The 24,980-nt window shown below is 39.9% G+C and overlaps 1 protein-coding gene across 2 annotated transcripts; it reads right to left on the bottom strand.

Annotated features, from left to right (window-relative positions):
- Positions 1-13,773: 13,773 nt before the first annotated feature.
- LOC109207297 lies at positions 13,774-20,562 on the bottom strand. 2 transcript variants are annotated; one of them, XR_002064993.1, is made up of 2 exons: positions 19,446-20,562; positions 13,774-14,069 (listed from the first exon to the last, which is right to left on the bottom strand). XR_002064993.1 is itself a non-coding variant. In XM_019370187.1 (2 exons), the coding sequence occupies exons 1-2, from the start codon at positions 20,443-20,445 to the stop codon at positions 14,062-14,064; spliced, it is 936 nt and encodes a 311-aa protein (XP_019225732.1). In that variant the 5' UTR covers positions 20,446-20,562; the 3' UTR covers positions 13,774-14,061. The 2 variants fall into 2 exon arrangements, 1 of the variants encoding a protein (XP_019225732.1); XM_019370187.1 differs by having other exon boundaries at positions 19,518-20,562.
- Positions 20,563-24,980: the final 4,418 nt, after the last annotated feature.

Raw genomic sequence — 24,980 nt, 5'->3', positions numbered from 1 at the left:
ATCAAGTCGGGGTAGTTTTGATGTTTTTTACAAATTGTTGGGGTATAAATTATGTTTCATGATTTTGAAAAAAAATACATCCAAATATGCTACAAAAATTATAACAAAACACAACTTCATCTTCAATTCAAATTTTAGTGAAATTTCAAATTTGAAAAAAAAAATTCTTGGAATTTATGTCCAAACGCCTACTTAATCTTGAACTCATGACTAGAGTTGCCGGCCTTATTTCTGTTGAATTTTTTAATCATTTTGTTCTGTATTTCTCATGAAAGATGAAACGGTTTGGATGAAAAATCCTTTCTTACTAGTTGCACTTAGCTGAAATAGAACAACTGGGGTGATGCTTTGAGTCTTAAAGTTTTTGTTGAAACTAACGAATTATGACCACTAACTAGGAACATTTGGAGACCAAGCTCATCAGTGCCAATTTCTTCTTTTTCTTTTCTAAATAATAATTGTGTCATGGATCAATTTGCATGTATCTCAATTATTTTATTGAATATCTAGTAACTCTCGCTAAGACATAAAACGAGTAGCTTTGTCCACCAAAACTTATCATATAAGAAGAAATTACCAAACTTTTTTCTCGCTATTGAAATTTGAATTATAATCTCCTTTAATTATCTATTTTGTTGCGTGCTAAGTGTAGGCATATAAATTTTAAATCCATAAAAGAATTTGGATTATATTTTATAATTCAAGATATATTGGTATATTATGGGCTAATATAATTGAATTAATTATATAAGTCCAATATATATGGATCAAATAAATAAGTCTTAATCCATTGGGCTAAATTGATGAGCCCACTTTATTAGGCCCAATATATCATCTTTCTAGAGGCCCAGTTTGGTGCCACATGTCAAATGACGTGGCACGCCACATCAAATGGAAGAGCCAATAGGACCATGCCACGTGTCGAAATGACAAGGCATGCCAAGTCACACTAAAAGGCTAATGAAATCGCGCCACGTGTGCACGTGACATGTTCTGGCCAATAAAATGCGGCCATGTCACACTTCAATTTGATTGGTCGGAAAGAGTTTCTTCTTATCACATCTCCTCCCATCCACAACTATAAATAGGGGTCTTCATAACTCAGAAAAGACACCAGAAGTTATAATAAGAAGCAAGAGAGAGCTCGTGGATCAAACGCCGCAAATTTCTCTACAAGTTTCAAGCTTCAAGCAATCAAGTTCAAACTCAAGAACGAAGAACCAATCAAGGTCAAGTTCAAGCAATCAGGCTAAAGCTCAAGAACAAGATCATCGTTCGTGGCGGCAACTACATATTCAAGATCAAGCTCAAAGTCCCTTGAATTTATTTACAATTGGAAAGAAGAATCAGAGGATTCATAGAGATTATACACTCATATTATTTGAAATCAAATACTACGATTGTTGCAATATTTTTCGGTCTTGATTTTATTTTCTCGACGCAATTTATTGTCTACAAATTCTGGCACGCCCAGTGGGATAATCTCTACCTGTCATCTCAAAATTCCAATCACCATAACTCAAGAACATTGAAATGGCTTTAAAGAAAATCAATCCAGTTCAACTTCCACCATGGCTGCTAATTCCAGGTTCTATGCTGAGGTGGAAAGCATCCTTGATGTTACCTTTGGAAGCTTTGGACCAGTTACGAGGAGCAAAGCAAGCTCGTTAGGACAACAAGCACCCCAAGTGTCGTCCACATCAACCCCTGTTTTCGGATCTTCATCCTCAAAAGGAGCAAGATCTTCCACAAACGCACCTGAAGGAGGAAGCGATGTTGCTGAAAAGATCAAGAAAACTCTTGCTCTGCTTGACCTCTCCAGATCCAAGCACTCTGCTGTGAAGGAAGATGATGATGCTTCAAGTGATGGATCCTCCCTACTTACACCATATACACCATGGCTTGCATGATTCTCGTGGACAATGGAGAGTAGCATGGATTTTCACACAGATTGATCCTTGATTGGCTCAGCTGGACAAACACTTCATCTGTGGAGGAGCAGTTGGAAAACTTAACGAAAGCAATCACTGGCTCGACCAAGTGCATGCAAAATCAAGATACTAGAATCGAAAAACTAACAGATAGGGTGGAAATCTTGATGGAAGAAGAATCTACCCACGCACCTGGCAAGCTCCCAGAAGTTCCAGAGAGTGCTTCTCCCCAGAGACAAGTAGCATCCGCTAAGGCTATCCCTGTCTCACTTGAAGGGATGATTCAAATCGATCAACTGAAGAAGTTCATTGAAGGAACCATTAAGAACAAGTATGAAGTTGCTGCCAAGTCCTCCCTTACGTATGCAAAACCGTAGACTGCAAGGGTCGATATGTTGAAGATTCCTACTGGTTATCAACCTCCAAAGTTTTAACAGTTTGATGGAAAAGGTAATCCAAAGCAACATGTGGCGCACTTCGTTGAGACATGCAACAATGCTGGGACTTATGGAGATTACCTCGTCAAGCAGTTTATCCGCTCGCTGAAAGAAAATGCTTTTGACTGGTACACAGACCTCGAGGCTGGATCTGTTGATAGTTGGAATCAACTAGAGCAAGAGTTCCTAATCGCTTTTATAGAACAAGACGTACTGTGAGTATGATAGAACTTACAAATACTCGTCAACGAGAGGGTGAACCAGTTATCGACTTTATCAATCGTTGGAGGAATACAAGCCTCAACTGCAAAGAGAGGCTTAGTGAAGCTTCTGGCATAGAGATGTGCATCCAAGGCATGCATTGGGGACTTCGCTACATCTTACAAGGTATCAAGCCTAGCACATTTGAAGAACTTGCGACTCGTGCCCATGACATGGAGTTAACCATGGCCTCCATTGGAAACGAAAGGGTGCCTATCTATGAGCCTCGCAAAGGGAGCGACAAGCAAGAAGTCAGAAAATGGAGCAAGTTTGTACCCGGACCTGGAAGAAAAGAAGTTATGAATGTCAACACATCACCTGTAAAGTTCAAGAAGAAGGTGAGCAAGAAGTAGAGTATGAAATCCATTTCTTTTCAAGATAAGCCAAGTGGAAAGTTGACACTAAAAGAAATGCAAGAGAAAGAGTACCCATTTCTGGATTCTGATGTACCAACTATTTTTGAAGAACTCCTCGAGTTAAATCTCATTGAGCTCCCGGAGATGAAGCGATCAAATAAATCTAGGAAAACAAATGACCCAAATTACTGCAAATACCATCGACTTGTGAGCCACCATCTGGAGAAGTGCTTTGTCTTCAAGGACAAAGTTATGGAGTTGGCTCGCAAAAAGAAGATCGTGCTTGAAGATGAGAAAGCAAGCACAAACCAAGTCTCTATCACAATTGGCTCATTATGTGGTTTTAAATAAAGCAAAGATGAAGAATTATTGGAGAACGACAAAGCTAAAGTCAATCAACCTGATGATGATGAAGGTTGGACGTTGGTCACTCGTCGTAGGCACCACAGAAGGAACCCGCGAAAAGAATCAGTAGAAAAACCAACAAAGAAAATGATGGTAAAAAGACCAAGGAGATGGAATCCGGTTAAGCATTTAAAGACAGAAAAAGTGGAGGTGTACCACCCTCAAAAGCCACGACATCCAGTGACCTTGGAGGAGTTTTTACCAAGTTGGTTCCGCACGAAGATTTCCCATGGGGGTAGTGATGCCTTTTGTTGCCATGCTGGCGAAGGGGGAGAAAAGAGTGATGACCTACCGTTGGCACCATCTTCGGAGAAGCTCATCGAGTCCACTCCTCAAGAAGTTAATGCTTGTTAGGAAAAAGTCACGTTCACAAATGACGATCTTCTGCTAGGTGATACTCTTCATAACCGCCCATTGTACCTGGTTGGCTATATGCTTGATAAAATGGTAAATCGAATTTTGGTTGACGGAGGATCCTCAGTGAACATTTTGCGAATTCGCACTGTGAAAGAACTTGGTATTCCCATGAACGAACTCTCAAAAAGTCATGTGTTGATCCAAGGATTCAACCAATGGGAGCAAAATGCCATAGGCGCGATCAGGCTGGGAATCACCATTGAAGATATGCAATCAAGTGCATGACTGCATGCAATTGATACAAAGACTTCATAGAACGTCTTGCTTGGAAGGCCTTGGATACATGAGAATAAAGTGGTTCCATCTACCTACCATCAATGTTTGAAATACTACGAAGGTGAAGTCGAGAAGAAGATAACTTCTTATGACGAGCCATTCACCGAGGTTGAGTCACACTTCGCCGATGCAAAGTTCTACTTGAATAACCGCATTGTGAAGGTGCTAAAAGCTGATGAATTCATGAATGATAAGAATGACAAGTCCACGGCTAAGAGAGCTGAGGTGGTTGCCGAAAAAACCAAAGCTTTTGTTGAGAAGGGCGAGCAGCAATTATATCACTGTAGAAGATGAACCTGCCGCTTCTAACAAGCCTTTTGTCTTTGATCGACTTGGAAAATCAACTGTGAGGACTTGCATATTTGAGAGATTGGGTCCATTAAAGAAGGGGAGCAAGAGAAATTTTTGAAGCATAAGAACACCCGTTTCGCCCAAAATCCAGAATATCTCTAAGGATTTCCAAAGTTTGGTTCCTTCTAGAATGAGGCGACAAACAAAACTTGTGGTTTCATGTAAAGAAGTACTGAAGGTAAAGCCATATATTGTCGTCTACACTAAGGAACGTGACGAAGATGAAGAAAGTGTGGGTTATTCGTATCATGTTACTGTACAAGGCGAGAATGGTGTTCTATCTTCAATGGAGGACAATGCAGCATTGGAGGATGTTTCACCATGTTATCACATATCCTCCAACGATGGGGACCCTCAAGAAGATGAACATGCAAAAGATGCTCCGCTGGAACTTGAAGAAGGGGTGAAGGCAACGATTGATGCCTTAAAAGAAGTTAACCTTGGCACTGATGAAGAACTAAGACCCACCTACCTATGTGCTTTACTAGAAGTTGATGAAGAAAGCACTTATATTGAGTTAATCAAGGAGTTTAGGGGTGTATTTGCTTGGAGTTACAAAGAAATGCCTGGCTTGGACCCTAAAGTAGCAGTCCATCACCTTGCAGTCAAGAATGGCGCTCGTCTTGTTAAGCAAGCTCAAAGGCGCTTTAGGCCGAATTTGATTCCCCTGATCGAAACCAAAGTTAACAAACTCATTGAAGCTGGGTTTATCCGGGAAGTTAAATATCCAAAATGTGTTTCAAGTATTGTCCTTGTAAGGAAGAAGAATGGCCAGAATCGAGTATGCCTTGACTTCAGGGATCTCAACAATGCGTGTCCTAAAGAGGAATTCCCGCTCCCTATTCCAAAGATGATGATCGATACTACTACTGGTTACAAGGCAATGTCTTTCATGGACGGTTCGTCGGGCTATAACCAAATTCGCATGGCACCAAAAGATGAAGAACTTACTGCATTCCGCGCCCCCAAGGGTATTTATTGCTACAAGGTAATTCCTTTTGTCTTGAAGAATGCTAGTGCTACTTACCAAAGGGCTATGCAGAATATTTTTGATGATCTTCTCCACAAGAATGTCGAATGCTATGTTGACGACTTGGTGGTAAAATCAAGAGAGAAAGGAGACCACTTGAAAGACTTGAGAATGGTATTTGAGTTGCTCCGGAGGTACCAACTTAGGATAAATCCATTGAAATGTGCCTTTGGAGTTACTTCTGGAAAGTTCCTTGGTTTCATTGTCCGACATCGAGGGATCAAAATTGATCAAGCCAAAGTGTATGACATTTTCAAAATTCCTGAGCCTCGGGATATTCATGAATTGAAAAGTCTGCAAGGAAAGCTAGCATACCTTAGAAGATTCATCTCGAACCTAGTTGGGAGGTGCCAACCATTTAGTCGCCTCATGAAGAAAGGCGTTCCTTTCAAGTAGGACCAAGCTTGTAGCAATGCCTTTGAAAGTATCAAAACCTACTTGATGAAGCCTTCAATTTTAGCAGCTCGTATACTTGGAAAGCCATTGATACTATACATTGCGGCGCAAGAAAGGTCTGTTGGAGCATTGTTGGCCCAAGAAAATAGTGAGGGGAAAGAAAACTCTCTTACTACTTGAGCAGGATGATGACACCAAACGAGCTGAATTATTTGCCAATTGAAAAGTTGTGTTTGGCGCTAGTCTTCTCAATTCAAAAGTTGAAGCACTACTTTCAAACTCATGTTGTCCGTCTTGTTTCTAAAGCAAATCCAATCATGTTCGTGATGTCAAAACTTGTTATTAGTGATCGACTAGCGAGATGGTATCTCCAATTTTAACAATTCAAGATTTTGTACATCCCTCAAAAGGCCATAAAGGACAAGCATTGGCAGACTTATTGGCAGCTCATCTGATACCTGATGGCTGGGAGCTAACTAACGAACTACCCGATGAGGATGCAACGGCCGTTGAAGTTCAACCTCCATGGAAGATGTACTTTGATGGTGCCGCGCATCTTGGAGAAGCTGGTGCTGGCGTAGTATTTGTCACTTCCCAAGGTGAAGTCTTGCCCTACTCCTTCACCTTGACACAACTCTGTTCCAACAATGTTGTTGAGTATCAAGCATTAATACTTGGGCTTGTAATTGCCGTTGATATGAAGCAATTGCAATTGCAAGTCTTTGGTGACTCCCAGTTAGTGGTCAATTAGCTTTTAGGTAGTTACGAGGTCAAGAAGCCTGAACTATGCCCATATCATGATTACGCTAAAACATTAATGGGGTGGCTCGGTGATGTGACTATTCAGCATGTGCCAAGGAAAGAAAATAAGAAGGTTGATACTTTAGCTGCCCTAGATTCATCTTTAACCCTGCCTGATCAAGCGCAAGTTACTGTCTGCCAAAAATGGGTAGTACCGCCGCCAAATGAGGCTGAAGGTGAAGAAAATGAACTCAAGCATCTTGTCACTATTTCTGAAGTTGAGAAACAAGAATGGCGACAACCCATTATCAACTACTTATGCTATGGGATACTTCCAGAAAATCCGAGGAGAAGGACTGAAATCCGTTGTCGTGCACCTCACTTCCTTTAATACAAATATACTCTGTACAGAAGGTCATTCGAGGGTACTCTTACAGTGCTTAGGGGAAGAAGAAGCACTCCAAGCTTTGCAAGAGGCACATTTGGGGTATATGGGTCACATCAGTCTGGACCAAAGCTCCACTTCCATATAAAAAGTATGGGATATTATTGGCCAAATGTGGTAAAAGATTGCTTGGACTATGCTCGAAGATGCAAGGCTTGTCAATTCTATGTGAATTTTATTCATCAACCTCTTGAAGTGTTGCACCCGACTGTTGCATCCTTGCCGTTTGACGCTTGGAGATTGGATGTTGTTGGACCACTGCCAAAGTTCTCTGGTGGGCACCTATACATCTTGGCTGCAACTAACTACTTCTCAAAATGGGCTGAAGCTGTTGCTCTTAAGGAAGTAAAGAAGGAAAATGTTGCAAGTTTCATCCGAGTAAACATTATCTATCGCTTTGGCATTCCTCGTTACATAATAATGGATAATGGCAAGCCGTTCGACAATAGGTTGATGAACAAGATTTGTGAACTCTTTGGCTTCAAGCAACGTAACTCTTCTATGTACAATAATGCCGCCAATGGTCTAGCCGAGGCATTCAATAAGACTCTATGCAACTTGTTAAAGAAAGTCATTTCCAAATCCAAACGGGATTGACATAACGGTATGGAGGAAGCTCTGTGGGCATATAGGACAACTCACCGCACACCAAAACAAGCGACCCCTTATGCACTCGTTTATAGAGTTGAAGCCATCTTGCCACTTGAGCGCCAAATACCTTCATTACGATTATCTATTCAAGAAGGCATCACTGATGAAGAAAATGCTCGACTTCGATTAGTAGAATCGGAGGCTCTTGATGAGAAAAGGTTGGAAGCTCAACAGAGTCTTGAATGTTATCAAGCTCGATTGTCTTGCGCCTTCTCTGTTGAATGTTATCAAGCTCGATTGTATCGCGCCTTCAATAAAAAGTTCGCCCGAGATCCTTTCAAGTAGGAGATCAAGTCCTTTCCGTACGAACCGATTATTACTTCCCATAAACCTATAGGAAAGTTCACTTCAAAATGGGATGGGCCAAATGTTGTACAAGAAGCTTACTCAAGTGGGGCTTACAAGCTGGTTGATGCAGATGGCATGAGAATCGGCCCTATCAAGGGAAAGTTTTTGAAGAAGTATTATCCTTGAAGTCATGACACTCCTCGACGTACGAGCCGAAACTGCAAGTTATGACGCTTTTTGATGCACGAGCTTAAACTGCATGTTCCTACACTTCTGGCCCGCATGAGTCTAAACTGTGTACGACCAGCAACAAAAAGAAGAAAAAAAATCCGCTAGGTTGAAAACCTCGAAAGAGGCGGCCTAGACAAAAGTTAGGACATAAAGAAATAAAAAATAAAAAAATAAAACAAAACAAAAAAATAAAATAATCACCTATTCTGAACTACGGTATGACTTGATCCTTTTCACCGAGGTACGTAGGCAGCTTAGAGTTTCATTCTGAGTTCAGTCGCATAAGTTCATAAGATACATAATCCCCCAATCATTGTCCGAATGAAGTACGGGGAATGTAATCCATTCAATCGGCACTTGAAAATCGAGCTGAGATACCATTCTTCTGTTAAAATTTGGATCCCGTTTGATTTAAAGGGGGAAAGCCGCTATGGTAAATTGGTGTCTTCAATAAAATGATAAATATCTTTTAGGAGGCTGCCAAGCATTTGCATTGAAGTCCGGGGATTCGCTATGCCTTCATGTTCGCCAAACCTTCAAGTTTTTTTTGGTGAAGCTACGACGTTTCAAATTCAGTGAGACTTGAACCCAAGATATTTGATGAGAATGAAGATCTTGAATTTTAATTTGGCAATTAAAAAAAGGTCTTGCGATATCGAGGCATCCACATCAAGATACAAAAATTTTTGGTGAAGTCGCGCTAATTTGGGATTGTCGACATATCAGAAACCAAAGTCGATTTCGAGATATCATCTGAAACTATCCTTAAGGCATTAAATTTTACATTTTGTATACATTTTAGATTTTGCAGTTTAGTTTACAAGAAATCAAGCTGTTCGTGATTTCAACATTCCCACATGAAGATACAAAAATTTTGGTGAAGTCGCGTAAATGTAGAATCGTCACTGTGTCAGAATTTAATATTAATTTTGAACTATTATCCGAAACTATCCTTAAGGCACTGAATCTTGAATTTTGGATATATTATAGATTTGTAAGTTAAGTTTCTGAAAGAATTAAACGGTTCATGATTTTGACGTTTCTATACCAAGATACAAATTTATTTTGGTGAAACAGCACAAATCTGAAACTACCAACGTGTCAGAATTTAAAGTTAGATTCAAAATAATATCTGGGACAATGCTCAAAGTATTTAATTCCAAATTTTGGATATGTCTTAGATCTTGAAGTCTATTTTCCAGGAGATCAAACGGTTCATAATTTTGACGTTTCTACACCAAGATATAATTTTTTTGGTGAAATTGAAAAACCTGAAATTATCAACATGGTGGAATCTATAGGTGGTTTCAAAATATTATCTGGGTCGATTCTGAAGGTGTTTGATTCTAAATTTTGAACATGTTTTAGATATTGAAGTCTAATTTTCGAGAATTCAAATGGTTCGTTATTTGGAATCTCCCACGACAAGATATGAATCTTTCGTTACAAGCGCGTAAAGCTGAAAATTATGCGACTAAGATAAATGTCAGACAATGTAAAGCAAAAGAGAAGCAATCTTATTTAAGATGAAATAAATATCCACTAGGTCAATCTTACATAAAGATAAAAGGGAAGATAATGCTGATAGCCTAATCTAAACAAAACTTGTAGTTGATCAATTCTTGACAGCTAGTCTACAGGTTCTTCTTCTTCTCCTCCAAATTGGCCGAATCATCAACAGTCAACATATTTACGTTGTCGTATGAAGAGACCTCAGTCTCGGCAGCTGAAATTTTTGCCTGAATCTCTTCAACCTCCTTTTGAATCGCTTCTATAACACCTTCGAGGTTCTCCCTCTCTTGTTGTAATGTCTGCAACTTCTTCACAACTCTCTTTAGTTTCTTTTCATTTGAGGAAACTTTCTTGACTTTCTCACTTGCTTCAAGTTTGAACGATTCGAGATGCTCTTTAGCTTTGGAAATCAGCTCTAGCTTGTCATCTTCACTCGTCTTATCAGCCATATTGGATCGCTCTTGGTCATATGATGCGGCAAGCTCAAAAAGAGAATCCAGTAAACCCTCTAATGGAGAAAGATCCAAAATATTCGTCTTCTTCATATCCTCGAAAATCTCAATGATTTTCTCCCTATAAGATGAGAGCAATTCTGCACGAGTTTTGGAGAGTCTATTGCAAATATCCTCCCAAAGTCCCAAGATGAATTCCTTTTTGCGATTAAAGACAATGCCTTTTCCTTCAAAAATAGATACCGCTATATTTGTCATTGGTGGAATGCGAGTTATCTCATTTGGAGTTTGTCTTTTTAGGGATTTGTCATGAGGAAGAGATGATGCCTTTGAAGATGACTTCACTTTGACGTAGGTCCTCCAATAGATTCATCACTCACTTGCGGCTTGTCATGTGGGGATACCATCGGATGCCCAATGGCGTTTAACTGCATAAGGAAAAGTCAAAGAAAGTAAGTAATTTATAGTGAATCTACTCGTAAAAAAAAGGGAAAAAGGCGAGGTGATTGTATTTACCTCTTTGTTACAAGCTGTATGCGTTCTTGAGGGACTATCAACACTTGGAACCTCTACAATCTCTACTGGGTTAGGCCGTTTCCTTTTCCAATTTTGATCTTCATTGGTACTCTGGCTTGTATCTTGAGGAACTCATATGTTAAATGGAAGAACTGGAGGGTATTTCTCTATATCCGTTGAAGTGCACACCACCTCTTTCAAAGCTGCCTTTGAGGATTTAAGCTTCCTTTTCTTATGTTGTTAACTACTTTTGGGATCGAAGTAGGTGGTTCTTTGACTTTTGAGAGCGTCTTTCCAACACTTTGATCTTCACCTCCTAAAGGAATAGTAGATTTCAGCCCAACATTGTCTACCAAAGCATGTAAATTATTCTCGAGAAACTTCCCATGCGCTTTCTCCCACCAAGACAAATAATTGGTAGAGAAAGGCTTCTTCATAGGATCTCCCCTTGGGGGAAAAACCGCACGTGGCATAGACTGATAAAGTGTGCAAATCTTCCAAAATCTGAGTCCTTCATCTAGAGAGGCGCTACAGATATCATTCTCCAAAAAATTGGGGATGTTCTGGTAAAACCCAAATGGACAACCAAACCGATGTGGGCTATATGGCTTGATGATGAATGAGTTACCATACCTCAAAGGGAGGTAATTAAAATGTAAGCTCATGAAGTAATTTGACTCCAACTCTTGAGGGGCATCGTTATTCACATAAAAATAAGGACGAGAATCGGTTAACATTGTTTGGTGTCCAAACTATATCCTCCCTATTGTGGATGCTTTTTCTTGCATCCTTCTCGTCAAAGTACCTCGCAGCTCCCTCTCCTAAGTATGCCACCATCAAAGGGATGGACGGACCCTTAGCAAGTGGATAATGGGTTTTGAAGTAATGTGCAAGCCAGCCATAAATATAATGGATGGGAAAACAAACTTTGACCTGATCAAGTTGGGAAGAACACGAAATCTTATTCAAACCATGATAAATACTCGCCAAAACTGGGACCGCAAGGCTAATTGTTCGCCCGCTTGCCATCATGCTTGCCATCTTAAAAGTCTCGGGACGAATTAAGTTTTCTGCCTTGGGAAACACAAAGGCACATAGGCAAATCGATGAGAATGCTGCTATATATGTTTCATCTTTCTTGTCAGACCTCACCCAAAGCTTGGAGAATATATCTTCTCGATCACTCGACCACCTATTTGTCTCGGGAATACTCCATTAGGATTATGTGTCGACTTTAGGCGTGCGGACTTCTTTTCCTTTCGTAGTGGGGCGGGTTTATAAATTAAAGTTTTTATTATGCCAAAAATTTGTCCACTTGCTCAAGGAGACCTTTTGGTTAACACCCGTACCTTCATTCAGGTGATGGAAGGCATCAAATAAATACTCGCAAGATCTAGGAATAAATCTTATCTATTTTTCGTCCAAACGGATGAGTTCTCTTGTCTCAGGTACCACTTCTTCGTACGGGGAACCCGCAATGGGAAGACCTCCAGGATATGTAAGTCCCAAAGAGAGCCAGATAGTTTCCCGACTGATGTAAGAAGCGTGTTCGTCTTGGGGCACCAAGCCTCACAAAATGCTTGCAAAATGTTCGAGTTTCGATCATAAGTGAAAGTGAGACATAGACAGCATCACAAATCTTTGCTGTACTCAGGGTTTGTTGGCTTCTACCAAGTACATCTTCAGCCCATTCCTAATATCCTGGAATATGACGATACTCGCCCTCGATTGTTGTTGTATTTCCCCAACGCACTTCGCCTTGAATTATGCGATGTCCTAAGTTTGGAAGGGCGCTTGCAATGTTTACGTGGCAATGGATTGGCACTTGGATATACCACATCTTGGACAATGGATTAGAAGTTGATTTATGCTCCAAGGTCCAGTTTTCTACATGAAGGGAGTTCCTCAAAGAAGGCCATAAGGATGCATACCGGCCAGCTTGTGAGGAGTGAACCAAAAGCTTAGTTTGTTCTATGCCATCTTCAGTCTCGATTATGAGATATCTAAGTTTGGAGGAAGGTAAGGTATAGTCTCTGAAATTTGCCATCTCTTCGGGCTAGAAAAAAAAGAAGAAAAAAGGCCATCAAAGTCCTAATCAAGAATATTAGAATGGGCACAAAGGTCTAAATGGATGAAATGGCCTCCGATAGTCGGGCTACATCAAGAGTAATGTCTCCGATAGTCGGGGCACATTGAGAGTAATCTCTCCAGTAGTCGGGCCATTTTGAGAGTAATCTCTCCGGTAGTCGAGCCACATTGAGAGTAATCTCTCCGATAGTCGGATCATTTTGAAAGTAACCTCTCCGGTAGTCGGGCCATATTGAGAGTAATATCTTCGGTAGTCGGGCCACATTGATAGTAATCTCTCTGATAGTCGGGTCATTTTGAGAGTAATCTCTTCGGTAGTCGAGCCACATTCACATTGAGAGTAATCTCTCCGATAGTCGGGTCATTTTAAGAGTAATCTCTTCAGTAGTCGAGCCACATTCACATTGAGAGTAATCTCTCCGATAGTCGGGTCATTTTGAGAGTAATCTCTTCGGTAGTCGGGAAACATTGAGAGTAATCTCTCCGGTAGTCAAGCTACATTGAGAGTAATCTCTCCGATAGTCGGGTCACCTTGAGAGTAATCTGATATTCGGGAAAGGATGAGTACCCATCCCTCTCACTCTAAGGTTATCTTTTTCATGCATGGATCATCTCGTTAAACAAAAACGCATCCTTCTTGTTTGACCTACAAAAAAATGACAAAAGAAGAAAAGCACAAGAAAAGAAGAAGTAATTACTTTCGCGTTAATGCTTTCAAGTCATCAAAATTAGACTCAAAGTGGTTTGCAAACGGTGAAAGTGATGCTAATAGAATGAAGAGTATGTCTTATTTATGAGGCGGAAGAAATGGCAATTCGAGTTAAAATCAAATTGCAATTCGAGTTGAAATTGAATTGCAATTCTGAGTTGTAGTCTGACACCGACGGCGACGGTTTAGCTACTTTATTTTTGCTTCAAGACCTTTTTTTGTTCGGATCTTCAAGACCTCATTTATCTTTTTTTTTTGGTCAAAGGGATAATATATTAACTAATTAAATAGGGGGTTACACTGCATTGGGAGTTATTGGGGTACCTTATGGCCCCCATAGTTGCAAAGTTTTGCATAATTGTACTAATATTACAACCCACAAAAGATCTAGGTAGTTCAGTTCCTAGGGTGTCTGCCCAAAATACATCATTGGCAAACACCGGAGGAACTGCTAGAGAGAGTGATTTGTTTAAAAAAACTTCCTTAGCTGCTTCTTTCGCCAGCACATCAGCTACCCTGTTTTGCTCCCTGTATGTGTGCCTCACTACCACGCTGCCCATCCTTTGAATCAGCAATCTGCATTCACAAATAAGGGGGTCAAATATTAGATTTCCATTAATCAACATATTGATTATTTCTGCTGAATCAGTGTCTACTTGTAGCCGAACTAAGTTGTTTAGTTCAGCTAGTTGTAGACCTCCGACAAGGGCTCTAATTTCAGCTCCAGTGTTAGTTGTTTGGGGTAAGTTCTCCATGAAGCCCAAAATCCAACTACCGTTATGATTTCTGAAGATTCCCCCAGCTCCACCCATTCCTGGGTTGCCCTTTGCTGCACCATCCATGTTTAATTTGTAGGAGCCTCTTGGGGGAGGAGTCCATTTAAGCATTATTTGGTGAGTACAAAGTTGAAAATTGTTATTAGTAAGCACATGATACTTAGTAGCCTTAGCAATTGTGTTATTAGCATTGATGGGTTCTTTTTTGTTATTGAATACATTGTTATTCCTTGTCAGCCAGATGTGCCACAGGCAGTAAAGAGTGAGCCTCGCCCAGTTGAGGTAGTCATTGTACTTCACACCTTTAAGGGTTGGCAAGATTAATTGCCAAGGTTGACTACTAGTGAGAGGATTGGGGGATGATGGAGTTGAAGATTTTGATTGGATTGCATTCCAAAATTGGACAGCATTGGGGCATAGGAAGAAGATGTGGTTAATATCTTCTTGTTCAAAACCACAGTAATGGCATTGAGGAGGGGCAGTTTATTCCAATAAAGTGTAGTAAGCTCCTGGTGGGCAGTCTTTTGTGTATTAGGAGCCAGGTAAAGTACTTTATTTTGTTTGGGGTTTGGAGTTTCCATATCCACTTGAAGTGGTCCTCTTCTCTCGGAGAGTGAGCTTGTGTACTTTTGCTTATGAAGGAGTATGCAGAGCTGTTGGAAAATTTCCCGTTGGGTATGAGGCCCCAAATTAAGTTGTCCTCCTTAGTGGCTACCCCGGGAATAAAAACAGACTTAAGGAGGTTTAGGATATGGGGAGGGAGATCAAATGATAGACTTGATGTGTCCCAGTTGCCCAAATTGTGGATTGTATCCACCTTGATTTGAAGGTAATTCTGGGTTAGGGGTCCTTCTATCATTTGTCTCAGTGTAGGCTGATTAGGAATCCAAGTGTCATTAACAAAATTGACCCTATTTCCCTTATTAACTACCCATCTACTGGCTTTGCTACATGTTTTCCAACCTTTTAGTGCACTTTTCCAAGTAGGTGATTTATTGTTCCCATAGTGTCTGACAGCCTGAGTAGGTCTGGACATGTTGCAGTTTTTGTGAATAAGGACTCTGGCCCAAAGGCTATTAGTATTCTTGTAAGTTCTCCATGCTAGGTTAGCTAAAGCAGCTTTGTTTTTAAAGCTAGCTTTTTGCAGTCCTAGTCCTCCCTCAGCTTTGGTTCTAGTAACTACATCCCACTTAATCAAATGAAGCTTTTTCTTTTCAGGAGTGGTATCCCAGAGGAAGTTCCTCTGAATTCTATCAATTTGATTGGTTATTTTGGCTGGTAGTGTAATGTATTGCATTACATGACTTGGGATGGAGCTTAGAGTGGTTTTTATCAGGACTTTTCTCCCAGCCATGTTGAGGAGCTTTGTTTTCTAGCCAGCCAACTTGTTTTACATATTATCAATGATGAACTGGAAGTCTGAGGCTGATTTTTTCTTGTGGAAAATTGGGAACCCAAGATACTTTCCAAAGGAGGTGGTGTGCTTGATGGAAAGGAGGTCGGTGAGTTGATGAGAGGTATCTTGGGTAATATTGGAGGAGAACAGAACTCTGGATTTGGTCAGGTTTATTTTTTGGCCTGACTGATTGTTGAAGTCATGTAATATGGACAGAATTGTATTACAATTCCTGATGTTACCTTTGGCAAAGAGGGTGAGGTCATCTGCAAAGAAAAGGTGGGAGATTTTTGGTCCAGACCTACTTATGCTGATGGGGTGCCATTTGTTTTGTGTGACTGCCTTGTCAATTTATCTGGAGAGCCTTTCCATACACAGAATGAATAGATAGGGTGACATGCGGTCACCTTGTCTGATGCCTCTTGAAGGGTTGAAGGGATCAGTTTTCCCTCCATTGACAAGGATTGAGATGGAGGAGGTACTTATGCATGACATGATGAGTTTGGATAGACCTTTGGGGAAATTGAAGACATCAAGGGTATCTCTAATAAAAGACCATTCTAGCCTGTCAAAAGCTTTCTCTAGGTCTATTTTTAGGATCATATTGGCACTTCTTCCCTTCATTTTCCTGAAATGGTTGATGTATTCTTGGACAATGATAGCATTGTCACAGGCTCTTCCGTTGGTTAAGAAACTTGCTTGGCTTGGACCTATGATGTGGTGCAGGATAGGTTTTATCCTATTCACTATGATTTTTGTGACAGTTTTGTAGATGGTGTTGCAGAGGCCAATGGGTCTGAAGTTTTTTAACATTGAAGCTAGTGGGCTTTTAGGAATTAGGCATAGGAGGTTTTGGTTCATGGTGTTATCCATGGAGCATGTGCTGAAGCATTTTTGGCAGAATTCTGAGACAGAGTCCCCCACAATGTCCCAGTATTTTTGGTAGAAGAAGGGGTGGAGACCATCAGGTCCTGGTGCTTTGAAGGGTTTGCTGGAGAAGATAGCCCTTTTTATTTCACTCATGTGGAGAGGCCTGTCCATGAAAACCTTGTGGATTTGGTGAAGAGTAGGTTCCATGGTGGAGTGGTGAGTGGTTTTCCAAGGGACTTCCGAGTGGGATGTTGAGTAGAGCTCAGTAAAGAAGGTGACAATGGTGGACTGGATCTCTTTTTGGTCATTGATCCAGTTTCCATTCTCATCCTTGAGAGATAGGATTTTGTTTCTCCTCCTTCTATTGAGTGTAGAAGTTTGGAAGAATCTGGTACTGGCATCACCATCATTTAGCCAGTTGATCCTAGATTTGAGTTTCCAGAAGTCTTCCTCATTCTTGAGGATGAGGTTTAGCTCCCCATTAAGGTCCGTTTCAAGCTTTTGGAGGAAGCTACTAAATTGGTAGCTGGGAGACTTTTGTATGCCATAGATTCTGGCCAGGAGTCTGTTCGTTTTGTGGAAAATGTTTCCAAAGACTTCCTGGTTCCATTTTGTTGCCAGATCTTTGAATTTAGCAGTGGATTGGATTAGGGGGTTTTGGCCAGAGAAAGCTTGATTGATGATGGTAGGGAAGGAGGGGTGGCTGGCCCACATTGTTTCAAATCTGAAGGGCCTAGAGGGCTTGTTACTTGGGGGTCCTTCCATTTGGATTTTTAAAGGACAGTGGTCTGAGTGGGTCCTAGGAAGGTGTTGTACACTTGCCTCGGGGTACTGTTCAATCCAACCCTCGTTGGCAAAAACACCTATCAATTCTTTCTAGGATTAGGGAAGTCCTGTTGGAGTACCTTTTGTTGGTCCAAGTGAATTTGTTTCCCTTATACCCTAGGTCAATTAGATGGCACTTATTTATGCAATTCCAAAATAGATTAGTGCGGTTCATGTTTGTAGGGTTGCCCCCAAACTTGTCTCTGGCCTTTAAGACTTCATTGAAGTCTCCACCTATGAACCAGTTATTTCCTACTGTATTAGAGATGGTGATAAGCTGCTCCCAAAGGAGCTTTCTTTCTGCTAAGATGTTGCTAGCATAAATAGCTGAAAAAAGCCAAGGAGGGTGATCGGGTCTTACCTTCACCATTGCATGTATACCTTGGGGAGTAGTTGCCACCTCTTCTACTGCTACAAGATCTTCCTTCCACATGAACACAATTCCCCCCAGAAAGACCGACCGCTGGAGATTGGATGATCATATCGAAGTCTAGTGTCTAGGTCAGGTCTGATGGTCAGCCATCTTAGTTTCAAGAAGGACTAACAATGCCGGCTTATGCATCCTCACCATCTCTAGGCAGTGCCTTTTGAATTCGGCACTGTTTCCACCCCTAACATTCCATATGATGTAGTTCATCATTAGGAATGTGGGAGATTGGTGATCTCTCTCTTGAGGGCTCGTTGGGTTTGTCAGACCTGGCACTTGTGAGGGAGGGGATTTCCTCTTCAAGTTCAAAATGGGTGTGAGATTTAGTAGTGGTTTCAGTGCTCCATGTGTTTGGGCTGAGACTAGGCTCATTCCACACTTGGACATGGTCTTGGGGCACATGACTACTACTATTTTGCTCACTTCCCTGCTGAATTCGATTGATCTTACCGAGTCTAGCAGGATCGACTCCGTTCTTGGTGTTGGGTAGGTCTGCTCCAGGTCCTCTGGGCATCCTTCTTCTTCAGTAGCTCCAGTGCTTTGGAGACTCCTTGCTGAATGTTCTGAAGTGGTGGTGGTTTGTTCGATTTCTTTGGCGTGGATGATGAGGGCGTTGTTGACAGGTCGATCGGAATGAACACTGGTTCCGCTGCTGGGTCTTCCTTCATCAGATCTGGGAAGAAGGGGAGAGCTTGGAAACTTTGGAGAATATGGTTGTTGAGGGTTTGTGGGTCCGTAATCGGTGATGGACTATCGGTGTTCGCCATCGATTGCCATAGGAGAGGGACAAATGCCACTAGTGCCTTGTTTAGGGCTTCTACGGTCACTCTGGCTAGGTGTGCCAGATTTTGCACTATCAGCGTCACCTTCCTGTTGTCCAGAGCGAAGTCGTATGTAATCCCTTGCCCCTACAAGGCGACCTCCAACCAGGAGGACGGTTGGTGGTCCGGTGGCAGTGGGTGGGTGGAGATGGTGGTTGGTAGTAAGTTTTTTGCCATTTTTTTGTTTCTTGGATTTGCTACTTTGGGTAATGATGGGAGTGGTGTTAAGGACCGATTTCCCATCATAAACCCTTCTGGTGTCACATCTTGGATAGTGGAAGGGTTTCCGGGTGTTGGGATTGGGGGTATTGCTTGTACATTAATTGGGGATGTAATGGAGGTGACAGTTGTGGTCTTTTCGACTGGAGAGGGAGAGGAGTGCAGATAGGGTACTCGATTACCGTTTCTGTCGCTTGGGTTTTTCTCCATTATCGGGTGCTTCAGTAGCTTTGATAGGGGAAGCATAGGCTTTAGAGGTTGGGTGGGGAGAATGGGTGTCAGTGGTACCCACGGATGAGTATCCGTTTGAGATTGGGGAAAAGGCCCCATTGGCTATTCTGCCCAGTGTGATGATTGAATCATTGGGGTTTAATTTAGCCTCCGTTTGGGAAATGGGCTGATTGCTCAAAAAAGTGGGGTCTTCTGCATCTGACCCCGCTTTTCTTTTGGCTCCCATGATGGGCTGGTCCCTTGGGCTTGGGTTAAGCACATGTTTGGGCATGTGATGGTCCCCAGTGGTTGTTTTATTTGGGCCTATTGGCCTTCTTTTATTTTTTTGGGAACTGTATGTTGGTTTTTCTAAATTATAATTGAAAGTTTTAGTTTGAAGGAATTTACCTGAAATGGCGCCAAACATGTTTACCTGTGCCTCTTCTGCATGCGGAGTATGTTATGATTTTGGTACATTACCTTCCATGGGGGTAGGTGCCTTTGGCTGTCCCTGCTTTCGTCGTCGTAGGAAGGTGAGAGTCTTCCATTCACTTGCCTCTGGGGTTGGTTCCACTTGGTGAGCTTCTTCTTGAGTATCATTGGCAGTTGAGGAGGAGTGGGGTTTATAATTGCACCTTATAGTAGTGTGACCTATCCTGCCGCAGCTAGTACATAGGGTTCCTTCGCCTTCGTAGATCACTGATTGTTTATGGTCTCCTATGATTATTGAAGTTTCCACTGGTGTTTCTAATGGCACCTGAATACAAATGCGTGCATATCTCCCCCTTAGGGTAGAGGATGTGCATTGATCAATCTTTAGGAGTTTTCCTAATTTTCTTCCAACTTTTTCCAAGATGATTTTATCATAGAACTCTGTTGGCAGCTGGGGTAATCTTATCCAAATGGCAGTAGAAGTAAGGGTGGCTTCCTGCGTTACAAATTTTGGTTCCCACTTCCGAACGGATAGGAAGTGTCCAGAAACAAACCATGGCCCAAGATACAGTGCCTTAACCATACTTTCCTCTAAGCTAAATTTTACTATGAAGAAGTCCCATCCTAGGTCAATAAAGATTAACTGTTCAGATGGCTTCCATAGGTCAATTAGTTTAGATTGAAGCATGTGGTGAGGCATCTTTCTCTTGAATAGTTTGATAATTACTGAGTACCTCCAAGGTGCATAGAGGCGTTCCTTCTCTTCTGGTGAGAGGGGGATGGAGCCTTCAATGTGCTTCCCTTTAGCCAACTCTAGTGATCGTTGATTTTCCATTTCGTAGTAATTAGATTGGTTACAAACTTGTTTGTTTAGGAACATCTCCTTGTAGAAGTGTTGTGGTATTTTCACCTCCATTTGGACTTGTTTATCTGGGGGTTCTGGTGGGAGCGGTGGTTTGATCAGCGGTGGTTCCATGGTATGTTTGGATGTTATTGCTTTTGGAATTCTTCTTCTAAGACCTCATTTAACTACATCACATTTGGAATTTTAGACGGAAACCAAATTCCATCTTTTTTTCAATTTCCAAGGAAGTGCTAGCATTTTTATTTGCCTACTTATCCTTTAAGAGTTATTGGTTGGTCATCCATGGTTTGGTCATTTAAGAATTTCAATTATATGAGATGACACCAAATAAGTGGTACAAAATGTATTTGGACCAAGAAATGCATGGGATGCTACGTGGAATTTAAAGACTACGGTACGATGGAAAATAAATGATGTTGTACCAATACTGCAAGCCTTGTCTTCTGTTCAATAAATTTACATTTTGACAAATTTTAAAGTAGGGGGTATTTGTAGGTATATAAATTTTAAATTCATAAAAAAATTTGGATTATATTTAAAATTCAAGATATATTGGTCAAAATAAATATTATGGGCTAATATAATTGAAATAATTATATAAGTTCAATATATATGGATTAAATAAATAAGTCTTAATCCATTGGACTAGCCCATTTAGTTGGGCTAAATTGATGAGCCCACTTTATTAGGCCCAATATATCATCTTCGTAGAGGCCTAGTTTGGTGCCACGTGTCAAATGGCGTGGCACGCCACGTCAAATGGAAGAGCCAATAGGACCATGCCACGTGTCAAAATGACAAGGCATGCCAAGTCACATTAAAAGGCTAATGAAATCGCGCCGCGTGTGCAAGTAACATGTTCTGGCCAATCAAATGCGGCCATGTCACACTTCAATTTGATTGGTCGGAAAGAGTTTGTTCTTATCACAACTCCTCCCTTCCACAACTATAAAATAGGGGTCTTCATAACTCAGAAAAGACACCAGAAGTTACAATAAGAAGCAAGAGAGAGCTCGTGGATCAAACACCGCAAAATTCTTTACAAGTTTCAAGCTTCAAGCAATCAAGTTCAAGCTCAAGAACGAAAAACAAATCAGGGTCAAGTTCAAGCAATCAAGCTAAAGCTCAAGAACAAGATCATCGTTCGTGGCGACAACTACATATTAAAGATCAAGCTCAAAGACCCTTGAATTTATTTACAATTGGAAAGAAGAATCAAAGGATTCATAGAGATTGTACACTTATATTATTTGAAATCAAATACTATCGTTGCAATATTTTTCGGTCTTAATTTTATTTTCTCGACGCAATTTATTGTCTACGCTGAGTTACACCCTTAAGCGCTAGCATATTATTGCCACTAGTTATTCTTTGAAAAGATGTTTGAATTCTCAAGAATCAAAATATGAATATTTGCTTTTTCTAGTGATACACCATCCACGTACTTCTTTACTAACATTCTTTATTTGGACCATTCAAGGAGGGAATAGGAATATGACCACTTAATCCTACGGATTTTCAGCCAGAAACGAATCGAATTTGTTGGTTACTCTTTCTGTTTTGTCCTTTTGTTCCGACAGCTTATTAGCCACTCAAATATGTGTAATTTCTTAGGATCGAATGATTATTTGGCTAATATGCTGTAGGAACAAAAGTGCCACATCACAAGTTTCGAGTCTACATCAAAAATCTGATGACGTTAGCAGATTTTGTCAACCACAAAGTGAGAGCAAAGCATAATAAGAGGGAGGTGATATCAAAATCCGCTCAATAATATTCAGGTGCTGAATATTATTATTCAAGATCAAGTATATAATTCTTGTTGTCCTTTGTTTGACTACTTTATTCTGACACTTATTTCATATTAGAAATTCTATCTTTCTCGAGATCAAGTTGAAATATTAACGACTCTTATTGATAGTGAAATGTGTCATAAGAAGAGTACGCTCATAAGCTTTAGGATTAAAAAAAAGAAGGAAAAATCATTATATTTGAACCGTAAGAGATAATTAATAATAAAGAATACGGAACACTAAAGATAAATTCAAACGGACAATAGATTAAGAAAGAAAAACGCAGCTGACTTATTTTCTTTCCTTAACACGCACGTCTAATTAATCACACCTGAATGATGTGATCAGCTATTATTGTTAAATAACGGTTTCATAGGGATAAGTTCATGAGAGGATGACATATAAGGCATTAAATTCCTATCTTATACGTGACATCAGTGGTATCAAATTTTAGTGCACAAAAGTGTAATTTACTTTACTTGCTCAAACAATTGAACGAGCTGAGTTGATAATATATTCATTGGTGGGTTAATTTGGATGCATCACGAAATGAAAACTACCGTATATCGAGTTAGATCAGTTGGAGTATGACCCATTATATTGTTTTATCTCAAGCTGATAACACATCTTGAGTCAAGCAATCTCCGGGTCGTTTGGTACAAGGGGTAAGAATAATAATCTCCGGATAAAATTTGGGATTGTATTTATCTCATATTTTTAGTTATAGGTATTAGTTAATCTCAGGATAAGTTTTAATCTAAAATAGTGGAATTAGTTATCTCTAATCTCATAGGATATCCCCACCCTATAGGATATCCTGGTTTATACCAAATACGAATCAATTGGGATGTGATTCAATTTATTTAGTAGTGCACCAGTTTAACCTGAACCGTGCATTTGACACTGCTCCATGACATGTTCAGATTTTTTTCTCTTTTCTGTCCTTTAGAGGAAGTAGGTATTGCGTGAAAATTACGTATACAAATTACACACACAGAGAAGTATATATTCTCCAAGCCAGAAATATCTAGATTTAGGACAAATGAGAGGGTGAGCAAGATATGTTACTCGAGTTTTGGCAGAAAATAATGTTGTCTCTTGGTAAGTCTAAAGGGGCCAAGCATAAGATTTTTGAGGTGCACGATTGGTCATTTAATAAGACAGTTTCCCAAAAAAAAAAAAAAAAAAAAAAAAAAAAAAAAAAGAAAGAAAGATTGTGGCAAATAGATTCTCATAGCAGCTTGATGGGGATCTATCTGCCTCTGGCCTAAAATAGGCCTTTAGTTACGTTGACAACAACTTCCACTTTTGATTCTTATTCTATAACCCAAATACTGATAGAAAATAAGAAATTATGTGTAGGAAAATGAAGCAGCCTGTCAATTTGCCTTCTTTTTTCTTTTTCTATTTTTTTTAAACAAGCGAGAGTAAACCTGAATATAAAAGAGAGCAACTTGATCACCTCATTTTCCTTCTTTTTGAGAAGTGTCAGTAATGCTTTGTGTGACTGTGAGACTCTTCTAAGATGTGAATTTTGTTACCCCGAGGATGTGAAGTACTCCAACTATACGTATTACGTTACATTTAATTCATGCATGTTAAAATCCGTGCTAATATACACAACTAGTGTATTTATCCGTGCTTCCCGCGGTCATAATAATAAATTAAAATATGAGGAAAATCTAGTTTCATAAGTTTTAAAAGGAAATAAAAGAAGTCCAAATATTCTTATGTACTTTGTGAAAAAGTCACCCTATACCTTTCACGACTCTTTTACTTAGGGATATTTTAATTTAAATATAAGACAATCCATTGCTCATTTTAACTTGAATAGGTAAAAACAGAAAATCAAGAATAATAAAAAAGAGAAAAGACAACTTGCCCTTATAGAATTTGGTTGTTTAAACCTGACATATTGCCCAATTTTTTTTTTCTTCCTCTAAGCTCTTTTCGCAGAATATCGGGATTCTTAAAAAAAAATGTTAGAAACTTTTGTTTTCATATGGTTGATATTGTTATTTATTTAAAGTAAAATTGAAAAAAACCAACCTAAAAAGGAAAGAAGACAAAAAAGAAACGAAAAAGGAGAAACCTATGCCATTCTCACGGTCTACGTCTGAACTTGGCTTTTTCAAAGCATTCTTCTTCCTAAAAAATTTTTAAAAAAAAATAGAAATTCACGAATAATAACACATGAATATATAATGCGTAAACAAATGGATATTAAAATTAATATTTCTCGTACCTTTGTATGCAACACATAAGAGTTGCCTGCAATTTTTGCATCGCTTTTCCTCACATTGATATCCCAAAATTCAATGCTAGAAGTCTTATAGCACTTGTTCTGAGGACATATTCACTCAATGGATGGAATTATATGCAGATAACTGAAATGATTCGAAGAAATGACTGCTTATAGTTTTCACTTCATCCTATCTGTTCTCGTAGACATTCCAAGAATTGAACTTGCTAGAACTTTGGGCATGATTTCCAAATTTAACTTTCTCCCTTTTATTCACTTATTGGAAACCAAAAAAAAATTATCACATTAACCATCATCCAGAATAGAATTGTGCTCTTAGATATAAGATATTACTTCAGTAAAATGTTGCTTCCTCCGAATAACCAACTCTAACGTGCGGTTTTGCAAGCAAGCGAAGTGCAATTGCTTCTCGGTGATTACAGTTTGATTGCCTCCTCAAGAATATGAACCTGCACTACAACATTATGCATCTACAGCTACGAATTGTTAGCTACAAATATAAAAATTGTGGGGATTAGTAATAGCCATAAAAATTAAAATTTCGTGGCTATTCACAAATTGGTGAAATTTCTTAGTTACAATAATTGAAT

Source organism: Nicotiana attenuata, unplaced genomic scaffold (assembly GCF_001879085.1).
Source record: "Nicotiana attenuata strain UT unplaced genomic scaffold, NIATTr2, whole genome shotgun sequence".
NCBI lineage: Eukaryota > Viridiplantae > Streptophyta > Magnoliopsida > Solanales > Solanaceae > Nicotiana > Nicotiana attenuata.
The sequence above is the reverse complement of the archived record's forward strand: the minus strand, read 5'-3'. Positions and strand labels throughout refer to the sequence as shown.